Source organism: Corticium candelabrum, chromosome 3, assembly GCF_963422355.1.
Source record: "Corticium candelabrum chromosome 3, ooCorCand1.1, whole genome shotgun sequence".
Classification (NCBI taxonomy): domain Eukaryota; kingdom Metazoa; phylum Porifera; class Homoscleromorpha; order Homosclerophorida; family Plakinidae; genus Corticium; species Corticium candelabrum.
The window spans coordinates 1,974,882-1,996,186 of record NC_085087.1 but is presented as its reverse complement, the minus strand read 5'-3'; the positions used below and the strand labels follow the sequence as shown (position 1 = coordinate 1,996,186).

Sequence of the window (21,305 nt, the reverse complement as noted above, 5' to 3'; positions counted from 1 at the left end):
CTAGAGAAACATGAGAAAGAAAGACAGACAAGTTTCATAATTTACTGCTGTCACTAAGGTTTGAACCCCCAAACCATAGAGTGGTAGCCATTGTCGCTAACCACTAAGCCATGGCAATGACTTATTATTATTGTCGTACTCAACCAGATCAGTCTGGTTTGTAACGTCTATTACAAGTACTGGAAGCAAACCCTGCTTCAGAAGGACTTAGACCATCATGGCTGTCTAGAAAAAAGACATGACTTTACGAAGGATTCGAGTACATCTCAGAAACACTGTTTTCTGTAAGTGCTGCAGGTTGTGATGACCTGGAATAATGTCCAGCCACCGTGCAATACCTGCGTGCACTGTGCCCAAAGCTCCCAAGACCACCGGAACCACCAGCGTTCGACAATGCCACATGCGGCTTATCTCCACTCGCAAGTTGCTGTACTACGCCAACTTCTCAACATGTTTCTTCCCAATGTTGCCATCACCAGGACAGCTGATATCAATAAGAAGACAAGTGTTTGTCTTCCTATTTCTGAGACAGATGTCTGAACGATTGGCTTTGATCTTCCTGGCAGTGGTGATGATGGTATCCCACATCATAGTAATGTCATCCGTCTCCACAAACCTATCAGGACGATGCCGGTACCATCTGCTCTCCACTGGAACCCCAAAATGGCGACAAACATCCCAGTTAATGATGGAGGCCACCTATTGTGTCGATCAGTGTAGTCCGTCAGTGCCAAAGCACTACAGCATGCCACAATGTGGTCGACTGTTTCCAGGCTTACACTGCCATGCGGCAAGTAGGACTGACATCACGATGTAGAATCTTGCACTCATAGTACCGAGTCCGAAGAGCTTGGTCTTGAGCAGCAACAACCAGTCCCTCAGTTGCAGCAGGAAGATTCGCTGCCTTTAGCCTATTATTATTATTATTGTCGTGCTCAACCAGATCAGTCTGGCTTGTAACGTCTATTACAAGTACCGGAAGCAAACCCTGCTTCAGAAGTACTTAGACCATCACGGCTGTCTAGAAAGAAGACATGACTTTACGAAGGATCCGAGTAGATCTCAGAAGCACTGTTTTCTGTAAGTGCTGCAGGTTGTGATGACCTGGAATAATGTCCAGCCACCGTGCAATACCTGCGTGCACTGTGCCCAAAGCTCCCAAGACCACCGGAACCACCAGCGTTCGACAATGCCACATGCGGCTTATCTCCACTCGTAAGTCGCTGTACTTCACCAACTTCTCAGGATGTTTCTTGCCAATGTTGCCATCAGCAGGACAGCTCATATCAATAAGAAGACAAGTGTTATTGTTATTATTATAGGTCTCTATCATTCAATGGCAGCTGTTCAAACTTCTACACTAGCAATTCAAACGGCTGACAGTAAGTAAGAAGATTAGCTCGAACCTTCTATTTCTAAGTGTTTGTTTGGCAGTATTAGGCAAACAACGATTTCCGTTTCTGCAATTGCACTTTAAAATTACACCGATCGTGACTTATTTATTCTGATAGGAGTTTTGTGCTGTTTAATTAAGTAAAAAGCACAAATTAAACATTACATGTGGCGACAAATCTAAGAGACCTTTGGTTCGAGTACCATTCCTTTTATTATTTTGCTTGCTTCTACAACAACAGCTCTGTGTGTCTGTGTGTCCGCGTGCCACACCCATGCATGCACGCACGCATGCACCCATGAAGGCACGTGCACACACACACACACACACACACACACACACACACACACACACACACACACACACACACCTCAAAACACCTCACACCACACAAACCCTACTTGCGCTAAGCCCAATTACACCATGCTATCAATTATGCTACCAGCTAGGCTGTCTTTGTCTTTGCTATTTTGCAATATTTTGTTAACATCCGTGTGAATTTTGTCCAATTTCTCCATCACACATTCTTTGTCTTCACCTATGACTTCAAGTGTTTCCATTGCTAATGCCTCTCGTGTCTTTCTGTGTTCTTTGTCTTCTTTGCTAAATCTGTCATGAAATCAAATTCTTTAGCTAGAGTTGCATAAAAAATACTAGCACCACAAATTGACAAACAAATTTGTAATATTGTAACTAGCTATGCTGGCAAGTATGAAACACAGATCTTCCAGGAGCGTAGAGTAACTTCTAGAAATGGGGGCTGAATTTCACGATACTACAAGACAGTGCCACTTTTATGGACACGCCCAATTTTATAAGCTTCTAATGGACTGATACAGTAGAATCAGTGGCAAAAGGGCGGTGAATATACTATATACAGTTTTGGTCCTCACGCGTACAAATGATGTCGCTATAGGCCAGTCTAGCACATGCCACGCTACACCCCTGATGATCCTCGGTTTAGTGATTTGCTATTGTCTGCTTACTTGCAGTTGTGTACGCAAAATTTATCTGATCGTGACTGTGCTTTTTTACTTAGTGACTGCGTGCGTATATTCAATTTTTTCAAAGAAGTATTTGCTTAGCATGCACAATGAACAAGACTGTGCTGTAACCTATATAAGTAACAAATTTGATTACGCTTCCTCTCTAATATTGACAAGCAGCTAGCGTTATCAGCAACTTATACTACTACTGACCTGTTTCCTTGTTGCAGAACCTTCGTTTCAGAATCAGTGTCGCCGTTCTCGTTGTTGTCTTTCGGAAGTGGATTGGTAATGTTTTGATCTAAACATCAGCAAGTACTAAAGCATTTGATATATAGCACCAACAATATGATCTGCCAACAGTCTATAAATGTTCACCGCGCGAACAAAAACACACACACACACACACACACACACACACACACACACACACACACACACACACACACACACACACACACACACACACACCATGCATGCATGCATCCATCCATCCATCCATATATTCATCCATCCATTACTAACACTGTTACTCATTTATCTGTTGGTCTTACATTTTTAACAGAAGTATGTATTTTCATCTATTAAAACAATCCATCCATCCATCTATCCATCCATCCATGTTGAAGGCCATCCCAATGCAAGCAGATATATAAATATATACTGGAGACAGAGACTAGGAGTTACCGTTCAAGATGCAACTTAGAGGTTATTATTCGCAAGCTGAAGCGTATTTTTGGAAAAGACGACGTCAATCATTGAACTGTTTTTCAGGCATTGCTCTTGTTTCTATTCGCTAGTGTGCTTGTCATGGATTTTGTATTTCCTGTAGTTTGTTCATTGGTTTCCTATCAACCTAGATGTTAGTATCTTCAACTCGTCCTCATTACATTGTTACTAATTTTATCTGTTTTAGCCTTATATTCTAATATATAGCTACAAGCAGCTAATGCAGAAATCTGATGCATATTTTAAAAGGTCCATACCAATATACCATCCATCTATCCATCCATCTATGTTCTGCCTTGCCTTTACTTGAGTAAGTGGTGCAGGCCACATATTTTTAGTTACTCCGCAGGGACGTAGCGTGGCATGGGGTAGACGGTCTGACCGGTCTATAGTCCCATCATTTGTAGGTGTGGTCGTAAAATTGTGGACTGTAAATACGTGTGAGGACCAAAGCTGTCTAGAGGTATACACCACACTTTTTCCAGTTTGGATCTGCCACTGATTCTACCATCTCAGGCAATTAGAAGCCAATACAAGGGGCGTGTCCATAAAAATGAGCGTGGCGTGTAACATCGTGAAGTTTAGCTCCCATTTCTAGAGGTGATGCTACACTCCTGTACTCCGTAATTGGTAGACTCTATTGCTTCTAATGTAATCTTTTGATTGTGTTCGGATTTTGTAATGCAGAACTTCATATGGTTTTACAACCTTGCTGTTTATGTAGAGCTTTGGTTGTAGTGACAACAAGACAGGATTACTTGAGCTGCACTATTGTCATTGATGATTGGCAAGACCTGCCTTGTTTTCTTTTGTAAAGGTGCAACCACTGGTTAACTACACTGTAGGTCGGTCTGATGTAATACTCGCTTTCTCTCCCTTCTTTTCTTCCTCTTGTCTTTTTACATATTTTTCTCTTTCCTCGGCTTCCTCATTCAACTCTGCAACTACGGCGTCTAGATGGATCTCCAGTAAGCACGATCTTGGGCAATGTGCATCCATTCTTTGTTGAGCCTAGATTACTTGAAATCTCGATCTCATCACAAAATCAACCCATCTCAGCTTCTGGCCGTCTACAGAACGCTTACGCCCTTGAAGCAGTTGCCTTGGAATACAGTGAGACTCCATTCCGGCTAGGTAGCCTAGCAACCGTAGCCGTCTCTTTTTGATTATTGTTTCCACAATCTGAATACTTTCCTTAGCCCAAACATAATATTCTTCTGCTTCTCTCTTACTGATATGATGATTCGTAAGCACGCACACACATGCAATCATGCACACACGCACTCACGCATGCACGCACACACATGCACACACGCACACACGCACACACATGCACACACGCACACACGTGCACATGCACACACGCGCACGCACGCACGCACGCACACACACGCACGCACGCACACACACGCACACGCGCACACACCACACACACGCACACACGTGCACATGCACACACGCGCACGCACGCACGCACGCACACACACGCACACGCGCACACACCACACACACACACACACACACACACACACACACACACACACACACACACACACACACACACACACACACACACACACACACACACACACACAAACAAACAAACAAACACACTCCACTTTTCACTTCACTATTGCTGCGTTCATTCCTATGAAGAAAGATGCTGGCCAAAGTCTATAGACTCTGGTAGAAAAGTGGAGGTTCTCTGACGGTAAGCACTTGTGTTTGTGAAGGCCTCGTTGGTGAAATGTTTGGTGGCAGGACTGACATGGACTTCTCATGCAGAGATTGACCATGCTTCTGCCTTTGCCTCTGATGTTTTGCAACGCTGGCCTGGAATAAAACCACACCCATCAATGCTGCAGCCTAGAGAAAAGCTTTGATATCGTTTGCCTAACTTTCCGCTTATCCTTGTCTTTCTCTTGTTGCCGAGCGTAGCGAGGCTTCTAATCCGGGTCGCACAACAGAAATGGGCGTGATCCTATATGGCTCTCTATCGAGCTTTTGGTATATGCGTGTGTGTGTGTGTGTGTGTGTGTGTGTGTGTGTGTGTGTGTGTGTGTGTGTGCGTACGTGCGTGCGTGCGTGCGTGCGTGCGTGCGTGCGTGCATGCGTGCGTGTGCGTGCGTGCGTGCGTGCGTGTGTGTGTACACAAATCTCAAATTTTTCCTCCCCACGACCAAGTTTCATGATAGGACCTACCATAAAAAATCGTTTCCGTTTTCGACTACAGATGAGTCTAGGAACGATTCGTTTAGGTGAGCAAACGGCGACGAAAACGCTTCATGAACTTCAGTCGCCCCACCCTTTTGTATTGTAGCTAGGAACTGTGTGTACGTGACAACCAAGAAACACCTTCAGAAGTTGCATGCCACCTACAGTCAACTATTCACAAGTCCCATACTACAGTAAGATCAATCCTATACTACACTGTGCTGCATCTAACACTGTTGATAGTCAATGTTTGCCGATATCAATTTCTATGTCAGTAAGTACAACGAAACTGGGTGCATACCTAGACTGTACATTTCAATTGTCTTGATCACGGTCGCAAAACGACGGCTACCTATACCAGGCCTATATACGTAATCTAATTTACTAGGAAGTTTGCATGTTTACTTCCATGGCAGCTAAGGTTTCAACAAATACGTGTTGTCTAGCTAGGACTCGGCGTTTCAATAAACGGTCTGAAAACTCCGTTGGAAGTGTTACTCATGAATGCGAGGCGCCTACGGATACCGTACAACTAATTATTCCTTCTCTAATCAAGTTAAAAAAATTCTGTTTGACAGCCGAGATCCTGTAGTCTTCTACTCATTCCTATCTTGTGCTAGTATCCTCCAAACTTTCTCAAGTTTGCAATTTCTCATATCTTTCAGTACTAAATCATTTCATCATATTCTCTGGTCTTCAACTGAGCGTCTACCTTGGGATGATGTAAACACCAAAAGCTATAATTTTTTGTAAACGACACCTATCCATGCGAAAGATGTGAGCCAATAGCCAAAGACGTTTCTGTGTCAACATGGTAAAGATGCTTGTAGGTGGGCTATTTTTCTGGGAACAAGCAGTTCTTTCTTTAACTTAACTAGGATAGAGCGGCAGCAACGACGCCTGGCAGTGCATCAGTGTCCCACTGACAGCTCGATGAGCAACGATTAAACACATCTGCAAAGTGTTCTGCCCAAGATGAAGCTTGTCGATGTCGCTTGAGAGGTTAGATCTATTCTATGCGAAAATGTTGCATGATGAAGGCATATGCCTGATTCCTAAATTAAGTAGCTTAGATAAGCTTTTTGACTAAGCTCCCACAACAACTCATATGTTGTAACATGTTTGCTTTCTTTTCATCTTCTAGTGCTCTAGCACTCCACTAAGCATTCCAAGTTTTCTCAGCAGCCGAGCCGCCTTGGTTAATTAAACTTCTCAGTATGCAATACTCTGCCCAGGCATTTGGATGTCGCTGGTCATCAATACTAGATATATATGTTAGCTTGTCACTTCTTCTGTGATCCAACCAGCCTCCTTCTTCTTTGGCAAGGGTCGCGTAGGTTGCCACTGGCTTTGTGGATGGCTGACTTGAAAAAGTCCCCTTGCACTTATACTCAATACTAAACTTCTTGTTGGATACTGTATTAATAATGGCACAACGGTAGTCAATAAGGATGGCGTTCCAATCAGTTCCGTGTTTTTATCTTACAATTTTCACACTACTATTATATGTCAATACAATAATTATTAAGAAAGCGTATAAAATTTCTCACCAATATAATGCATGCAGAATATCAAAAAATAAGAGCATTCCGCTTACATGTAAGTCGCGTCAATTACCGTAATACGGGTTGCGTCAGTCGAACTACATATGTATCTCCTTTTGAACAGATCATTCCGAGTTGAGCCAAATACGTACAGCATAGTCGAAAAGCAGCAGAACGTTGTTGATGGCATTATGAAAAGAGTGGTTCCTCTATTGCAATCGCATAAACTTTTATTGCAGATTTTGAGTAGGTCTAACTCTAGTGCAGTTACGGTACAACATATGAAGTCCTGTTTTTGAAAGCGAGTGACAGACACACAGTTATCTTGCTGATCTTCGTGGACAAACTAAACGGTTTGCCAGCTTTTCTATTGCTAAAATTTTGTTCCACTGTGCAGTGAATTGCATTGCACTATAAAGTTACGATAAGTTTCAAATTAGTTATGCATGTAAAAGCAACTTTGTAATCATTCGAAATGCTATTCGATTTAAACTTGGCACTCTAGCTAGATCTACATGATATCGATATCCCTGTGTTTGATAAAACAGTTACACTGCTTAGTAATTCAATGTTTATTCATGAAGAGTTATGTAAACAAACAAAGAAAAATTAATATAGATTTGTGTGTACCTGAATTACTAGACTTGTCCAAATCGTGTAGGTTAGGTCCAGTTTCAATATTGTGCTGCACTGCGCAGTGTATGATCAGCAGTAGACGTCGACATCCACCACAGCATGCACATATCATGAGTATTAAGAAACCAATAATTACGACTGATCCTCCCACAGCTCCTGAAATTACAATGATCGCGTTGCTTGATTTTCCTTCTGTGTCATGAGAATAGAGTGTAGGCAGAAACGACAAGTTCATACTCTGAAACGATTTGTAAGTAGTAGGGTCCAAATATTCGCAATACAGTACGGAACCATAGCTAACATTCTCATAAATTTGCTGCTCTTTACTAAAATGCACACTCTTTCCATTGCTTTCATTTCCTTCTTTTGTTAGAATGTATTCATTTGTAGACTTCTGAGTATTCTGAATAACTACTGATAAAGCGTTATCACGAACTGTTTCTTTTTGGGTTCTGAGGGTACAGCTGATTAGAACCAAATAAGATTCATTCCCCAAGTAGTGATAATCTATTACTGATATATTGACGAATGGTGGAGGAGAGAAAGTAAGGTTGACACATAAAATAGATCTATCTGTTCTGCAGCAAACTCGTCCACGTAGTTGAGAACCAGTAATTGTTAATTTGCTGGAATAGAGCAACTGTCCTTCTACCCTAGATTCAATGCCAACCGATCCTCCCGGCTCAATTTGCTTGCTTTTGCCACGCCACCAAGTGATTCCTCTTGCAGGAGGAGGTATACATATGCAGTTTAGTGTAATGCCATCGTCGTACGAAATTGCACTGTCGTTTTCGTAGTTTTCAATGTGACACACCTCAAACCCTACAATAATTATGTAATGAACACGTCAATATATATTTAATTAATGTGTTTAGATTTAAAGCAAAAACTACAGACAACATTCACTCTTAACTACGTAGAGTGCTAACTTCTTTTTATTTGAGCAGCTCAAAACGTGTCTTAGCAATTGAAACGCCTTTAGAATTAACTTGAGAGGGCTAGTGAAGCTTATTCACTCACAGTCTGTATGCAGTCACGTGTCAATTGATCTCTAGACACTATAAACACTTTAGTGATGATTACGTGTTTGTTTCTGGAAACAAACAGAAATTTTTAGGTGTTTCATGGAGCAATATGCTTCCTTGTCTCAGACAGACAATTATATGTATATTATGCTCAAAAGCGTGAATATGGACAAAGAGTGGATTTCTAGTTTTTCGAGTAATTTGATAGTTCTACGGCTATGGTTAGGGTTAGGGTTAGGGTTAGGGCTATTGTTAGTATTAGGTATGCATAGTTTGTATTGACGAACCGTGGTTTGTACAGGGAATATATGGATTGTACTGGGTAATCCATGGATTGTCGGTGCTTTTACGCACAACATCCAGCTACATATATTTTAGTTCCAAACGAATTCACCTGCGCGTAAAGACTAGATCAGTGTCGACTAATCTATACATCTCTATACAAAGACAAAGTCGTATCTATTTGCTCGCCTACTACTTCCTCAAACTTAGCTCATTAGTACTCGAATTCTCGAAGGAAAGTAATGTAACGATGCTAATTTTGCTAGTTGGTCGCCTTTGGGTGGTCGATCCGCCTACTCAAATTCTACAGACGTGCATGCTTACCGAATAAACGTAATGTAACGTAGTACGTAGTAGGATGTTTCAGAAGCAAGAGTTTGCAAATCGATATTACGTGTAGGTATCTTCTTACTAAATGGGCAATTAAAACAGCTCTCTAGGTGTAAACAACCACCAATTGCAAGACACTTGTTCACAATCTGACTCTAGATAGGTTTAGACGTACTTATTCGATAACTAGTAACATTTCTTCTCAATCTACGCCATAGAATAATAATTAGCCTTAGTCATTGGGTTATTGATTCTAATTAATACATGTCTATACCTTGTAGATCAGCGGATGCGTATCTTTCTAGCAGCACGCATAGCAGGAACAAAGATAATTTAGCAATCGTTGCTCCTTTCATACTTGTCACATTCTATAACTTGACGAATTGCATGAAAGAGACAAATAGTATCACGTGCGCATGCTCTAGCCGGCACGCATGCCGTGACTAGCTCTTGCTGGTACGGAGGGTCGTAGGCATACCCCACGTATACGAGACTGTGCAAAAGAATCTTCAAATTCAAATTTAAACAGCCTTCGGAAAGGCAGTTAATTAAGGTGGCTGCTTTAGTTATTTTTCTATTAGAATTAAAGTGTAGAACTTTTTCTCATTCTAGGGTATAAACTTGGTGAGAGTTCCCAGATCTCATCATTTGTTGATCTCGATCGGTCACTCGTTCTAGCAACTAGCTAGAGCGAGTTTTTCCACGTCAGCATCGGGCCGGGTCGTCGTATGGTACGTTATCTCTAGACTACTGTAGAACTTGAACGTAGATATTCTGTCACGTACATGATATAATCGAGCCACTAATTAGCTAAAACAAGAGTAAAACTGAAAGTGATTTAGGGATGAAGAATGCATCACATGTAGCAGCATCCAGGTACAGTTATCACAGGTGCACAGTTCTGTCAGGTATTCGGATGAGAGCAATTAATAGGACTAGATGTGTATATGAAAACATCTTGGCAATTAATTTTCAAAATCTCAAAAATTTAACTATTTAATACACTTGCCATCACTCTACAAGGTGAATGGAACACTAAGTTTAGATGAAAACGATCAACAGCAAAAAAGCCGTTTCCTGCTTTCTCTTCTTGGTGAGATCAAACAAAAGACCAGCCCAATGTAGCACATCAATCCAGCCGCAGTCAAGTGTTCAGTTCCAAAGTACAATCTCACATTGATGATCTACATATGACAATCACACATCCAATCACAGAGCCAAAGTAACAGCCACTTATCCCAAACAAGGAAGACGAGCATTACAGACTCATATACACAGAAAGTGAGTCGGCCTTACTCTAATTGAACATGATATGAACATGGGTACAATCTCCTTCACGATGATTGCTAAAACTCGGGTTCAAGAAGCACACCCTGATGTATGGCACTCATTGCTCGACCTAGCTCAACACAAGTGAGATTTATGATTGTTACGCCTTTGAAATTAGGTAAGGTTTGTTTCTACAACCTATGAACATGAAATAAACCTGAATGCCCAATAAACCAAATACTTGCTGGACTTTGGTGAGCGAATTTTATTACAGCACTGACTAGACCTATCAACTCAGGCTAAAGAATATAATCCTCTGACAGAGCAAAGCCAAAAATAACAAAATTTTTGATTTTTGGTCAAGTCCACAGTGTTACAATGTTTGTTTTCAAAATAAGCCCTTCTCCTGATGTTGGCCATTTTGGAGTTCAAAAAATGTGACTGACGTTGCCAGTTCAATTTCCAAATAAGCAATATATCAATTAAAAGTGCATTTCTATTCTAAAGATTGTGCTAATCGAAAGCAATGCAAGCGTCTATGACACTGCTCAAGTGGCAAAAGCAGCTGACTGGGGCAGACCTGTAACAGTCAAGATAATATGAAAGCTAATTGGTTACAATCAAACCACCTACAGCATATGAAACAACATAACACACTGCAATACAATTGCTATGAAACTATCAACTGCAATCCAGAGTCAACAGTATGATAATTGCCAGCTAGCGCATAACATCAGCATATCAATTAATAAAAATTCAACAATTTGGACATTGTGCCCACCTTCAGTACTTTGGTGGTAGATCACTATATCCACCAGGCGGAGGGTACTGACCAGGAGGGTACTGACCAGGAGGGTACTGACCAGGCGGGTACTGACCAGGCGGGTACTGACCAGGAGGGTAAGCCCCAGCTGGAGGGTATCCAGTAGGAGGATAACCTCCAGAAGGTGGATACTGGCCTGGATGGTAACCTCCAGGTGGGGGAGGATAAGAACCTGGTTGTGGAGGGTAGACACCAGCCTGAGGAGGCATGCCAGGATTATATGCTGGGGGCGCCTTGGGTACTTGTTGTTGGTAAGGCTGGCTTGGAGGTGGATGGTGGCCAACAGGATAAGATGTCTGAGTTGTTGAGTATGACATCACATGTGTTTGAGGAGCAGCACGGCTATGACCATATCTCTGAAACACACAAGTATTACATACGTAGATGCACTAAACAAATCCTTAGTCACTTCTCACCACAACACGAACCACAAACTGGCTGTGATCTCCTCGCCCTGTATTGGCTGGAGGCTTGGTCTGGCCAGTCGGCAAAACACCAACATGCTGATTAGGATGACAAACACTCTCCAGGGTAACGTAGTAGTTCGAATGTTCAATAACTCTCAGATCACAAAACTTCCCACCACCACCCTGTTCAAAAAGATATTAAACACATCATAAATACATCTACTGACTGTGAACTAGCGCACTGTAGTAAGCTCTCCATTTCTGATAGCCAACCACGATGCAGGGTTCTTCACATTCTGTAGAGCAACAATGCCATGCCCACGCTCATGGACAATAAACTGAGCTACATAAACAGAACACATTATGAAAATCATACCAACAATATCAATTCAGTTACCTTTTTGGCCGTGACCCCCAAAAGCGTCAACTCTACCATCTCTAATTCTCAAGGCTCGACCATATGTTTTGGCATAGAGTTGAATGATTGCACCTTGGCTGAAATGACCAATTACTGCAGAAGATGGAGCTGGCAGAGTGACAGCAGAGTGTACTTCAGTGTGAACACGAACTGGTGAAGGACCAATAACTGGAGGAGGTTGATAGACACTTTGAATCATGATTGGGGGAGACTCATAATATGTAGTGGTGCCACATCCATCATACTGTTCAAACAAAATACCTCAAATCCCCATTTTCACATCTAATAATAATAATAAACACAATAATAGCAAGACTACTATGCCCGCCATTCCTGACAAATCTACTATCTCGTCTAACAGTAGCAGCTATCCAACTAGACGAAACATAAGCAGGTATTGCACGGTAACTGGACATCATTCCAGGTCATCACAACCTGCAGAACTTACAGAAAACAGTGCTTCGAATCTTAAATTGCATAAAGTCATCATGTCTTCTCTCTAACAGCCATGATGGTCTATAAGCACCTCTGAGGCAGGGTATGCTTCGATGATTACAAGAGGCCTACGAACCAGACTGATCTGGTTGAGCACGACCCATAATAATGATAATGATAATAATTTATTTTCTTCTACACCACAATGCATTTCTTTCTAAACGTGTATAAACAACACAAACAATGCTAAGAGAAGAAATGACAAAACAAGAAAGCAAATACTAATTAATAATTATTGTTCATAATGACCTTTTTACATCATCATATGTAATTGCAAACAATTCTTTACTAGATTATTATCAGGTTGTTGTCTATACATCAACCATGACATATCGTGTATCTCAAGACCATTCCTTGATTCAAATTGGTCTATTTGTGTCCATATAGTCTGTTCTCTCTTTGCTCTTTCAGATGCCTCAGTAGAACAACTACTCAATCTATACTTGACTGAGTCTCTTTTCCTCATTCCCAAACTCTAAATGTCTGATCTACTATTTCCACTGTCGTGACTTTGTCTAACCACCACAGATAGAGTAAAAGAAGATCTTAGTTAAACAAGTCTTTTAATCCATCATACCATCACAAGCACCAAACTGGTCTAACACTACCCAAAATGGTTGATTGCCACAATAGTTAAAAGTGGTTTAGTGACATTTCAACAACCACCCTTCACAATTGAAGACCTCTACTTAACTCTCCTTATAATTGAAAACCAATCCATGTCTCTCCGCAAATGACAAAGACAAGTCAATCGTGAAGCCATGCAATCACAAGGCAGAAAACCGTGGAGTACTAATGTCAAATCATCAGCATACACTAACAGCCTAAATGCAACCCACTGAGCTATGAGATTACTACATACATCCTTATGCAAAAAATGCCAGATTAGTCTTTGTACCAAAGAAGGTATTGGTCAAAAGAAAAAACCCATTCCACTGGTTAGAGATGTAAACACCATTTTTCTCTATGTTTGCAATAGCAACAGGATATCAAAAACACTCAGCCACAGCAACAAGCAAGCACATATGACACTACTATGTGCAACCAAGGGACAAAATCACACTCACAGAAAACCAGACAAACAGCTGATGCCATGCTTATCTACAGTGCTTACGACCTGTAATAATGCCAATATAAACCTTCTGATGGAACAAAACTGGCAAACTCATTACTCAAAATGCACGTGATGAATCACGTCTATATAAATAGGTATATTCTATAATGACATGCACCCTTCTGGCAATAAAAGAAAAGATAAACAGACCTCATACAGGTCCATTTAAATTTTATTTTAAGTATAATAATGCATGTTCACGACCTATTTTAATATAAAAAGATAACTTTATTAATATCAATTAATGTAATTACATACTTCAACTTACAATGAGAACAACAGAAAACTGGCCATGGTCTCCTCTTCCAGTCTCATGAGGTGGCTTTAAATGTCCTCCTGGAAGAACTCCCATGTGCTGAGAAGGATGTTTCACTGACTCAGCAATGATGTAATGCTGGTCATTCTCAAATATACGAAAATCACAAAATGGGCCACCTCCCCCCTAAATAGCATTACACAAAACAGAAGAAACAGCTACCCAAATGTCAATACATAAATAGAAACACATTGTCCAAACAGTGGTCAATTGTCCGTTCTTGATAGCCAGGTAGTACTGAGGAAACTTCATATTCTGGAAAGCATAAATGCCAGGGCCACGCTGATGAACTTGAAATTGAGCTAAATTTGAAAATAGTTAAATCAGGTTCTCAAACATGATGATCAGCACACCATAAAATACAAACAAGCAGAAATGGCAGTAAACAGCAAGACAAGCAAACAGATATCAGGACATACAAGGTTTTCCCAAAGCTACGCAGTTAAAACACATAAAGCTGCATATCACAAAGGGGTATTTGAGTCAGACAACTATATAGAAAATAAGTTTCCACATAGATATACATGTTCATCAACAGTGTCTCTCATATGTCAGTGCCAACAGCACTGACAAAATGAAGAAACACTAAAGTGCTAAACCTTCAGATGATGCACAGGCACTGGGGCTTGCTAATTAACATGAAGAGCATGAGAACAGAGCTAAACACATTGACTGGAATGTGGGATTATTGACATCTGACACAATAATTAACACCAGTGATAACAATGAGTGCATGGCTGCATTCCAATTGTTTGTCGGGCTGTCCCTTGGTCTGCATGGTCATCCACAATGTTATTGCAAAGTCCTAGCACATGCGTGCCTTGGGTGAACAAACCAATAAAGTATCTCCAAAACTTACGAGAGCTATAGTTTAAAGGCTATGATTCAAACTGTATAACATCAAAACCGGCTACAGATACTTCAAGGAAGCTACAGCAATGTAATCCATTCATGTATGCTGCTTTAAGTTGCAGAGTTCATCAGTTTAGCCAAAACACTGACTCCTTTCTATCTTTCTGGGGCACTTAATTATGTCCTCTTATCTATTCTAGAATCTTTTTGGACTGATTGACTGCTGCAGTTAACAATTATAAAAATCTGACTGTTAGATAAAGTGCTTCCTCAACAATAAGTGCTACTAATATTGAGCTTCTTAGGTAATCAATAAAAGAAAATTGGGGAAAAAACATAAAAGGACAAACAAACTACAAACAAACATCCAGACACATAAACAAAAGAACAACGGTAAAAACCACTAGATATGACCATAAATGTCACATGTACATGTGATCCAATAGTCTGACCACAAACAACAAACTGCTTACTTTAAATACCATCATACCAGTCTCCTGGCTTAGCATTATTCATGAATGACATCCACCAATGCATGTGTTCATCTGTGTGTGTGTGTGCGTGCACATGTGTCCTCACTCCAAAATGCATTACACACAGCTGCGCCATAACAGACTTAAAGGAACACTCCGGAGAACTGCGCAGCTTCAGTCCACAGCATAGTGCGCAGCCGAAACAGTGAAGTCCAGTGATCGAGAGAGTTCGCGGAAAGTGTTCCTGCATAGGGATGAGTGCCTCGCAAAACTGTTAGAACACGATCGATGACAGTGTCCATTGCCTCTAATGCCAAAGAATCTCACAAAACACACATTCTCTCGCATGTTACCGGATGGAAATAAATCACACAAAAAGAACGTCAGTCTCTAGACAGTCTGAAAGTAGCACAACGATTTCAACCGTTCTTGGAGCAACAAAAACAACAGAGAGACCATTTCCCATTGCGTCAGTAAGGCTCACGTGATCTGAAGGCAAGCAAAAAATGCTACACTTGGCAGACCAAATTCTTAAAATGGCCTTGTCAGTTTTAAGTTATGAAACGTTGTAAACGTAGATCTGCCGGGTTTGCTCTGAGATAGCGCCCAGATACCCAACTTGGTTAGTATGGATTTCCCATTAGTGAGAAAAGGCGAAGCCCCAGCCTAGCACATATTTCCGGAATGCTCCTTTAAACCCAGTAAGTGCATGGCTAGGGCCTTAACTGTCAATACAGTAGGATTTCAGTTATACAAATGCATCAGTTAACCAAATGCAGAGTGCCTTGAATGTCCTCTAGAAGTAAGAACTGTAAACCCTTACACGCGTGCTCAACAAGGTGTAATGCTAAGTTAGTAACATTATATGGTAAATTACTTTCTCATTATTACCTTATAGAGTGCAGTCAAGTCTGGATCTTCGTGCAATTGCTGTTCAGTGTGTACATGTATTCAATTTAGATATAAGTACAGATGGGCAGCCTCGGAAGCTCAGGGATACCTGTTTGCACGTCAAGAGAGTTAGCGTCAGTTATCCGAAATATTCAGAGTTATGAACAGGGTCAGGTCCCAAAGAGTTCGGATAACTGACATCCAACTGCACCTGATAAAATATTGACATTAAATATCAAATCTAAGTCATAACACTACAACAAATTGCCAAACAAAGAATGGAGTGAGACAGACAAATGAACTAATAACTGTAACACTTAACTTCAATATATGCACACAGGTATTCACCTTTAAGTCCTGCACCTCCATGACCATCAACACGACCACTATGATCAACAACTCGAAGAGCAGTGCCACTAGTCTTTCCATAAAACTGAATAATGTTTCCCTGCTGAAAATACCCCTAAAGACAAAAGAAGAGTTGCTAAAGACAAAAGTGAAACAATTGCAACTAACAATTAACAACTAAGCTTGCCACGACAACCAGTAACACTACTGTGGGTATCACATACGTTGCCAGTATGGAGTCTTATTTAATTGAGCAGCTTAACTTTTTTGCGGACACACTAACATTCACATGCATTATGTTTACATTAAGAAGTCTAATCAACTTCATGTGCGAAAAGGAGCAAACATAACAATCAGAGTTTCATCCTGTTTCCCACATCTGAGAGTACCGTATTTCTTCGAATAGTGGCCGCTGGCTCTATTTTAACAAGGTTACAAAACTGCAACCTCTAACAAGAGTGGCTTGTATTTGAGGGTGTCCTTTATTTTTAAGTCTACTTCACACCGTGACACGTTGGTACTTGAACGTTATATTTCTGTTGACACAACTGGACACTTTTGCAAGTGCCAATGGGCCAGGTTTAGCTGTAAATGCCATGACTATTATGTTATAATTGTTAGACGAGTGCGTGTAATAAGATTAGATTGCTGCAAAAGCATTAAAAGCATGTGATATGGGCGTGGCCAGTAAATTTGCAGACTAGTGCAGCCGGCCTCTATTTTCAACAAGTCTCTTCAGCTGTGGCCTCTAAACAAGGGCGGCTCCTATTCGAGGGCGAACACTATTTGAAGAAATACGGTAAGTGCTAACAGTCGTAACTGTAACATGCATTGCTGTACTTTCACTATTATTGAAAATACATACATTGCTTACAAACAGTAAACGTATTTCTCTTCCAGTTATTACCAGAGTCTAGAATGTCCAAATATCAATTTATGGATATTGCACAAAGATCATGTATATCGCGACTTCAGCCATTGTAGCTATACCAACATAGTTCCATACAAGATTCATGACACACAGTATAACAAGACAGCTTTCAAAAATTTGACAGAAGCAAATCTCTGAAGTCAAATCATTCAGGTGCTGCCATGATACTGCGTTCTCCATACTTTTGTAGCCTTCATTGGTTATCTGCCCCTCAGTCACATCTACCATGTCATTTCAAATTTATTATGTCCACATCAATCTACCCATCAAATACAGCAGCATTGTCCATCCCTCAACCAAAAGCTTGTGTGCTACAGCAAGAGCACAATTCAAATGCTTGTTGTGATATCAGTTAGTAAATAACCAAGTACTTAAAGTAACAAACCGCAAGGTATCTATTCCCAGTAAACTCTGCTGATGTCTTATGAAATGACCTTGTTCATCTGCTAACAATAACATAGATGTAGAAAACACCTGTCGATCACCATTGACACATGCCAGCAATCTACTTTACAACATGCAAGATCTATGTTTATTGGTTAGATGGTGTGATGTTATCTAATCAGCAGTGGCGTACATTGAGAGTAGTTGGAGGTTTGCGTTTGCAGCTCTAAAATGTCATTAATGACGTCCTAGTTATAGTATACAGGTGATTTAACTATTACGTGATCTCATATGTGTGGTCTTGTTTTAAACCAATCACAAAATTTACAAGATGAATCTCGCAGAGGACTTCTACATATGCACTTCAGAAACGACATCAACCAAACTGTTCTAGTGTCTCGAATGTTTTACTGTTCCAAACATGGTTTAAATGTCCACCTTCGCTTGCCCAGCAATGACCTTTGCCTGTTACCCAAGCACGTCTCTAAAGACACTCACATAATATTTGAGTCATTGTCTAATTACTAAATATCTTAATAAAGTTATATTAGTAAAATAACTTAGTAAACCATGTGGCATATGATGTGTTTACGTGACGTCATCTACTTATGCCCGAGTGTGATTTGTGAACAATGGCACTTATACGCCTGATTCAGTATAACTCACAAAGTGTGAATTCCATTGTGTCAACAGTTAAATGCAAACATGTCTTTCATATTCTAATATAACAAAAAGCTAAGTTTACAAACAAATTTCTTGCTCTAGGTTACAAAACTTGCTTTATTCTTGTCTCTCTTGACAGAATTATTACCCTAATTTCTGTGATCTCTTTTTCTTGAGTGCTATATACATACAAATGGTCAGCACAAAATGCACTTCTCTGCCCAAGCATCCATTCACATGTAAATGACACATATGTACCCATATTCTATTAAGACAAAGTGCCCTAAATAGTTAAGGATAGCTTGATCATGCCAAAGGGTTGTTCAGCACCTAAAAGTCTTGCTCACCAACGACATGCCTTGTCAGCCAGCCCTTAGTTTAAGAACTTGGTCATCCCAATAAATCAAAATTTTAGCACCTGCACATGGCACTGTCACAACTTCTAGTAAGTTGCATAATTAATGAAAATCACCAATTAGTCATATTTAATCAGGTTAGTAAGTTTATCAATTGATATCAAACATTTGCACCTAATCACTGCTTAGAGCACTAAAAACTCTGACAGCCTTGTTGGCTATAGAAACGAATTAATCCTAGCGGCCGTGATAACTATTTTTAACCAGCTAGACAAATCAATTTTAATTAACACTCTAATACCTAGCATGCCATCCTGTTTTTACACGCACGCCACGTGAAAGCTAATAAAAAGTGCTATGACCTAGCGTGCGCTAAAGGACGTGGTCAGAAGATAGCTCACGTGACACTCACAGACATGGTTGTCGTGCCTCGTGACAAACACTCTGTCTACACAGGCACACCATACAATACGCCTATCCTGGACGTTCCGCAAACTCACAGAAGTCCGACAGATGACAGCAAAACTGATTTCTCTGACTCTGCATTGAGAGCAAGCAGAACTCAACTGGGACTCGAAAAAGTGCTACGGCCATGGCCGTAGCAACATAGCCATTCCGCCGAGCCTGACACAATACATGATTCTTTAGAATCGAGCCAATGCTATTGATGGGCATGTTGTTAGTGTGTGTTATTTACTTATAATCGACATAGCTCGCACTAACTCATGCTCCCAATAGATACAAGTCAAGCTGCTTGCTTCTTTCTTCTGTACAATAGTCAAATCAGGGAATTTGTAGGACATTCATGAGATGACGTCCTATTTCTAGCTAGGCAGCGTATACATATAAGTCTACAGCCAGTCGACTGCATGCTACAGAAACAAACTTCAAGAGATTTTTCCTTGCTGTCATTGCCTGGGCACTTGCGGTTTTCATTTAACTTCTCCAGTAACGTACATTTGTGCAAAATGAGCACGCGCATTCTCATCCCAGCTGCATGGGTAGCGTTTACACGACATATGTGATGATACCTGACCCAAGTCAGTCTGGGCTGGACCCCACTAGAAATGCCGAGTCGAGCCAGCTCAATGCAGCTCGGCAAGGCTCAATCCGCATTTACACATGCCTGCAGGGTTACCCCCACCATATAAAAGGGACGGCGCTTTGCAATGCCTTGGCTTCCACTCGGTACAGGCCTGCCATGCTTTACTGCATCAGTAGGCGGTGATTAGCTATGAAGATAATGAACTTGTATTTGTATTTTGAAAAGTGGGAAGTTGTTTGAGACTAACAAGTAGTTCCTGGGATGCTTGGTTTGAAGATAAGACCAATTAGGACAAAGACTGCCATATGGCATGAACTTAATTGTAATCTAGGTGCACTGCCCCCTATGTAGGTCAGTATCTGACGGTAACAAACGATTCTGTAGATATCTTGCCCTTCCTATACTACTAGTAGGTTCTCAGCTTCTTGAGGTCTAGAAATTTTCCAGTGGCTATAAGGCTTATTATAGCCATCATGTGGTCAAGCACAGTGAACGAAGATGGAGAGAAACTTTAATAATAAACCACTTTGTTCTTTTTGTGCCTGAGCATTCCATGACAACAGTTTGTGACTTCTCAGGGGTAAGTAAACCTGCACCAAAGCTTTCCTGGAGCCCGCCACCACAAAAATTGGAATGGGCGTGGTTGTAGCAATTTCCGCCATGCCTTACAAATATCTTGGGGACATCCCTGGCCTAGTACATAATACAGTACACACACTTCTCAGTGTATGATGCAATACTCTAATTATATTCAGGTACCCCTAAAAATACGTCGGAACACAAGGCATTAACTAAGGGGGCGAATTAATTAGTGGGTGATAAATAATGACAGCTACATTCAAACATAGACAAAAATTACGTACCGAAATTTTGACCGAAATCGACAAGTTGCCCACAGCTCGAGCAGTGTCCTGCACAACAGCTCCAATGCCTCGAGCAGCCGCTCCTATTAGTCCACCAAGCCTTCGTCCACGCGGCTCCACGTACACCTCCTGTCACAAACATAGAGCATCGAGCCATCAGAGCAAACGATCACTTTACGCAATACATTTTCACCTTCGTCACCACGACTCGCCTACCTGCAAGTGAAACAAATGGACGTCACGCCACGCCCATTCAGTGGGAAAGTACATGTATTAGTACGTCTGCTGTCATACGGTACGTACACAATACTTGTAACAGTAATAACGTAACATAACTTAGTGCTACATGGTCGATCTAGCCACTTACGCTTACGGCTACATATGTCTACGTTCGCGCGAGGCAATAAAAGGCGAGCAACTTTGGAATAGCTTACCTGCCATCTTAGCTATTGTACTGATCTCGTTCCGTCACAACTCAAGTATTGCAAGTGGCCCTACTCACTGCTGACTCAACAGAA

At 41.0% G+C, this 21,305-nt stretch overlaps 2 protein-coding genes across 2 annotated transcripts; both read right to left on the bottom strand.

Moving 5' to 3' along the window:
- Nucleotides 1–1,595: 1,595 nt before the first annotated feature.
- LOC134177382 (uncharacterized) lies at nt 1,596–9,754 on the bottom strand. The gene is made up of 4 exons (XM_062644155.1): nt 9,414–9,754; nt 7,497–8,324; nt 2,593–2,680; nt 1,596–2,002 (listed from the first exon to the last, which is right to left on the bottom strand). The coding sequence occupies exons 1-4, from the start codon at nt 9,493–9,495 to the stop codon at nt 1,810–1,812; spliced, it is 1,191 nt and encodes a 396-aa protein (XP_062500139.1). The 5' UTR covers nt 9,496–9,754; the 3' UTR covers nt 1,596–1,809.
- A 1,249-nt stretch (nt 9,755–11,003) lies between these two features.
- Nucleotides 11,004–21,305, bottom strand: LOC134177018 (protein CASC3-like). The gene is made up of 10 exons (XM_062643717.1): nt 21,222–21,305; nt 20,981–21,003; nt 20,788–20,916; nt 16,546–16,660; nt 14,183–14,283; nt 13,934–14,107; nt 12,036–12,300; nt 11,881–11,981; nt 11,648–11,821; nt 11,004–11,587 (listed from the first exon to the last, which is right to left on the bottom strand). The coding sequence occupies exons 1-10, from the start codon at nt 21,226–21,228 to the stop codon at nt 11,192–11,194; spliced, it is 1,485 nt and encodes a 494-aa protein (XP_062499701.1). The 5' UTR covers nt 21,229–21,305; the 3' UTR covers nt 11,004–11,191.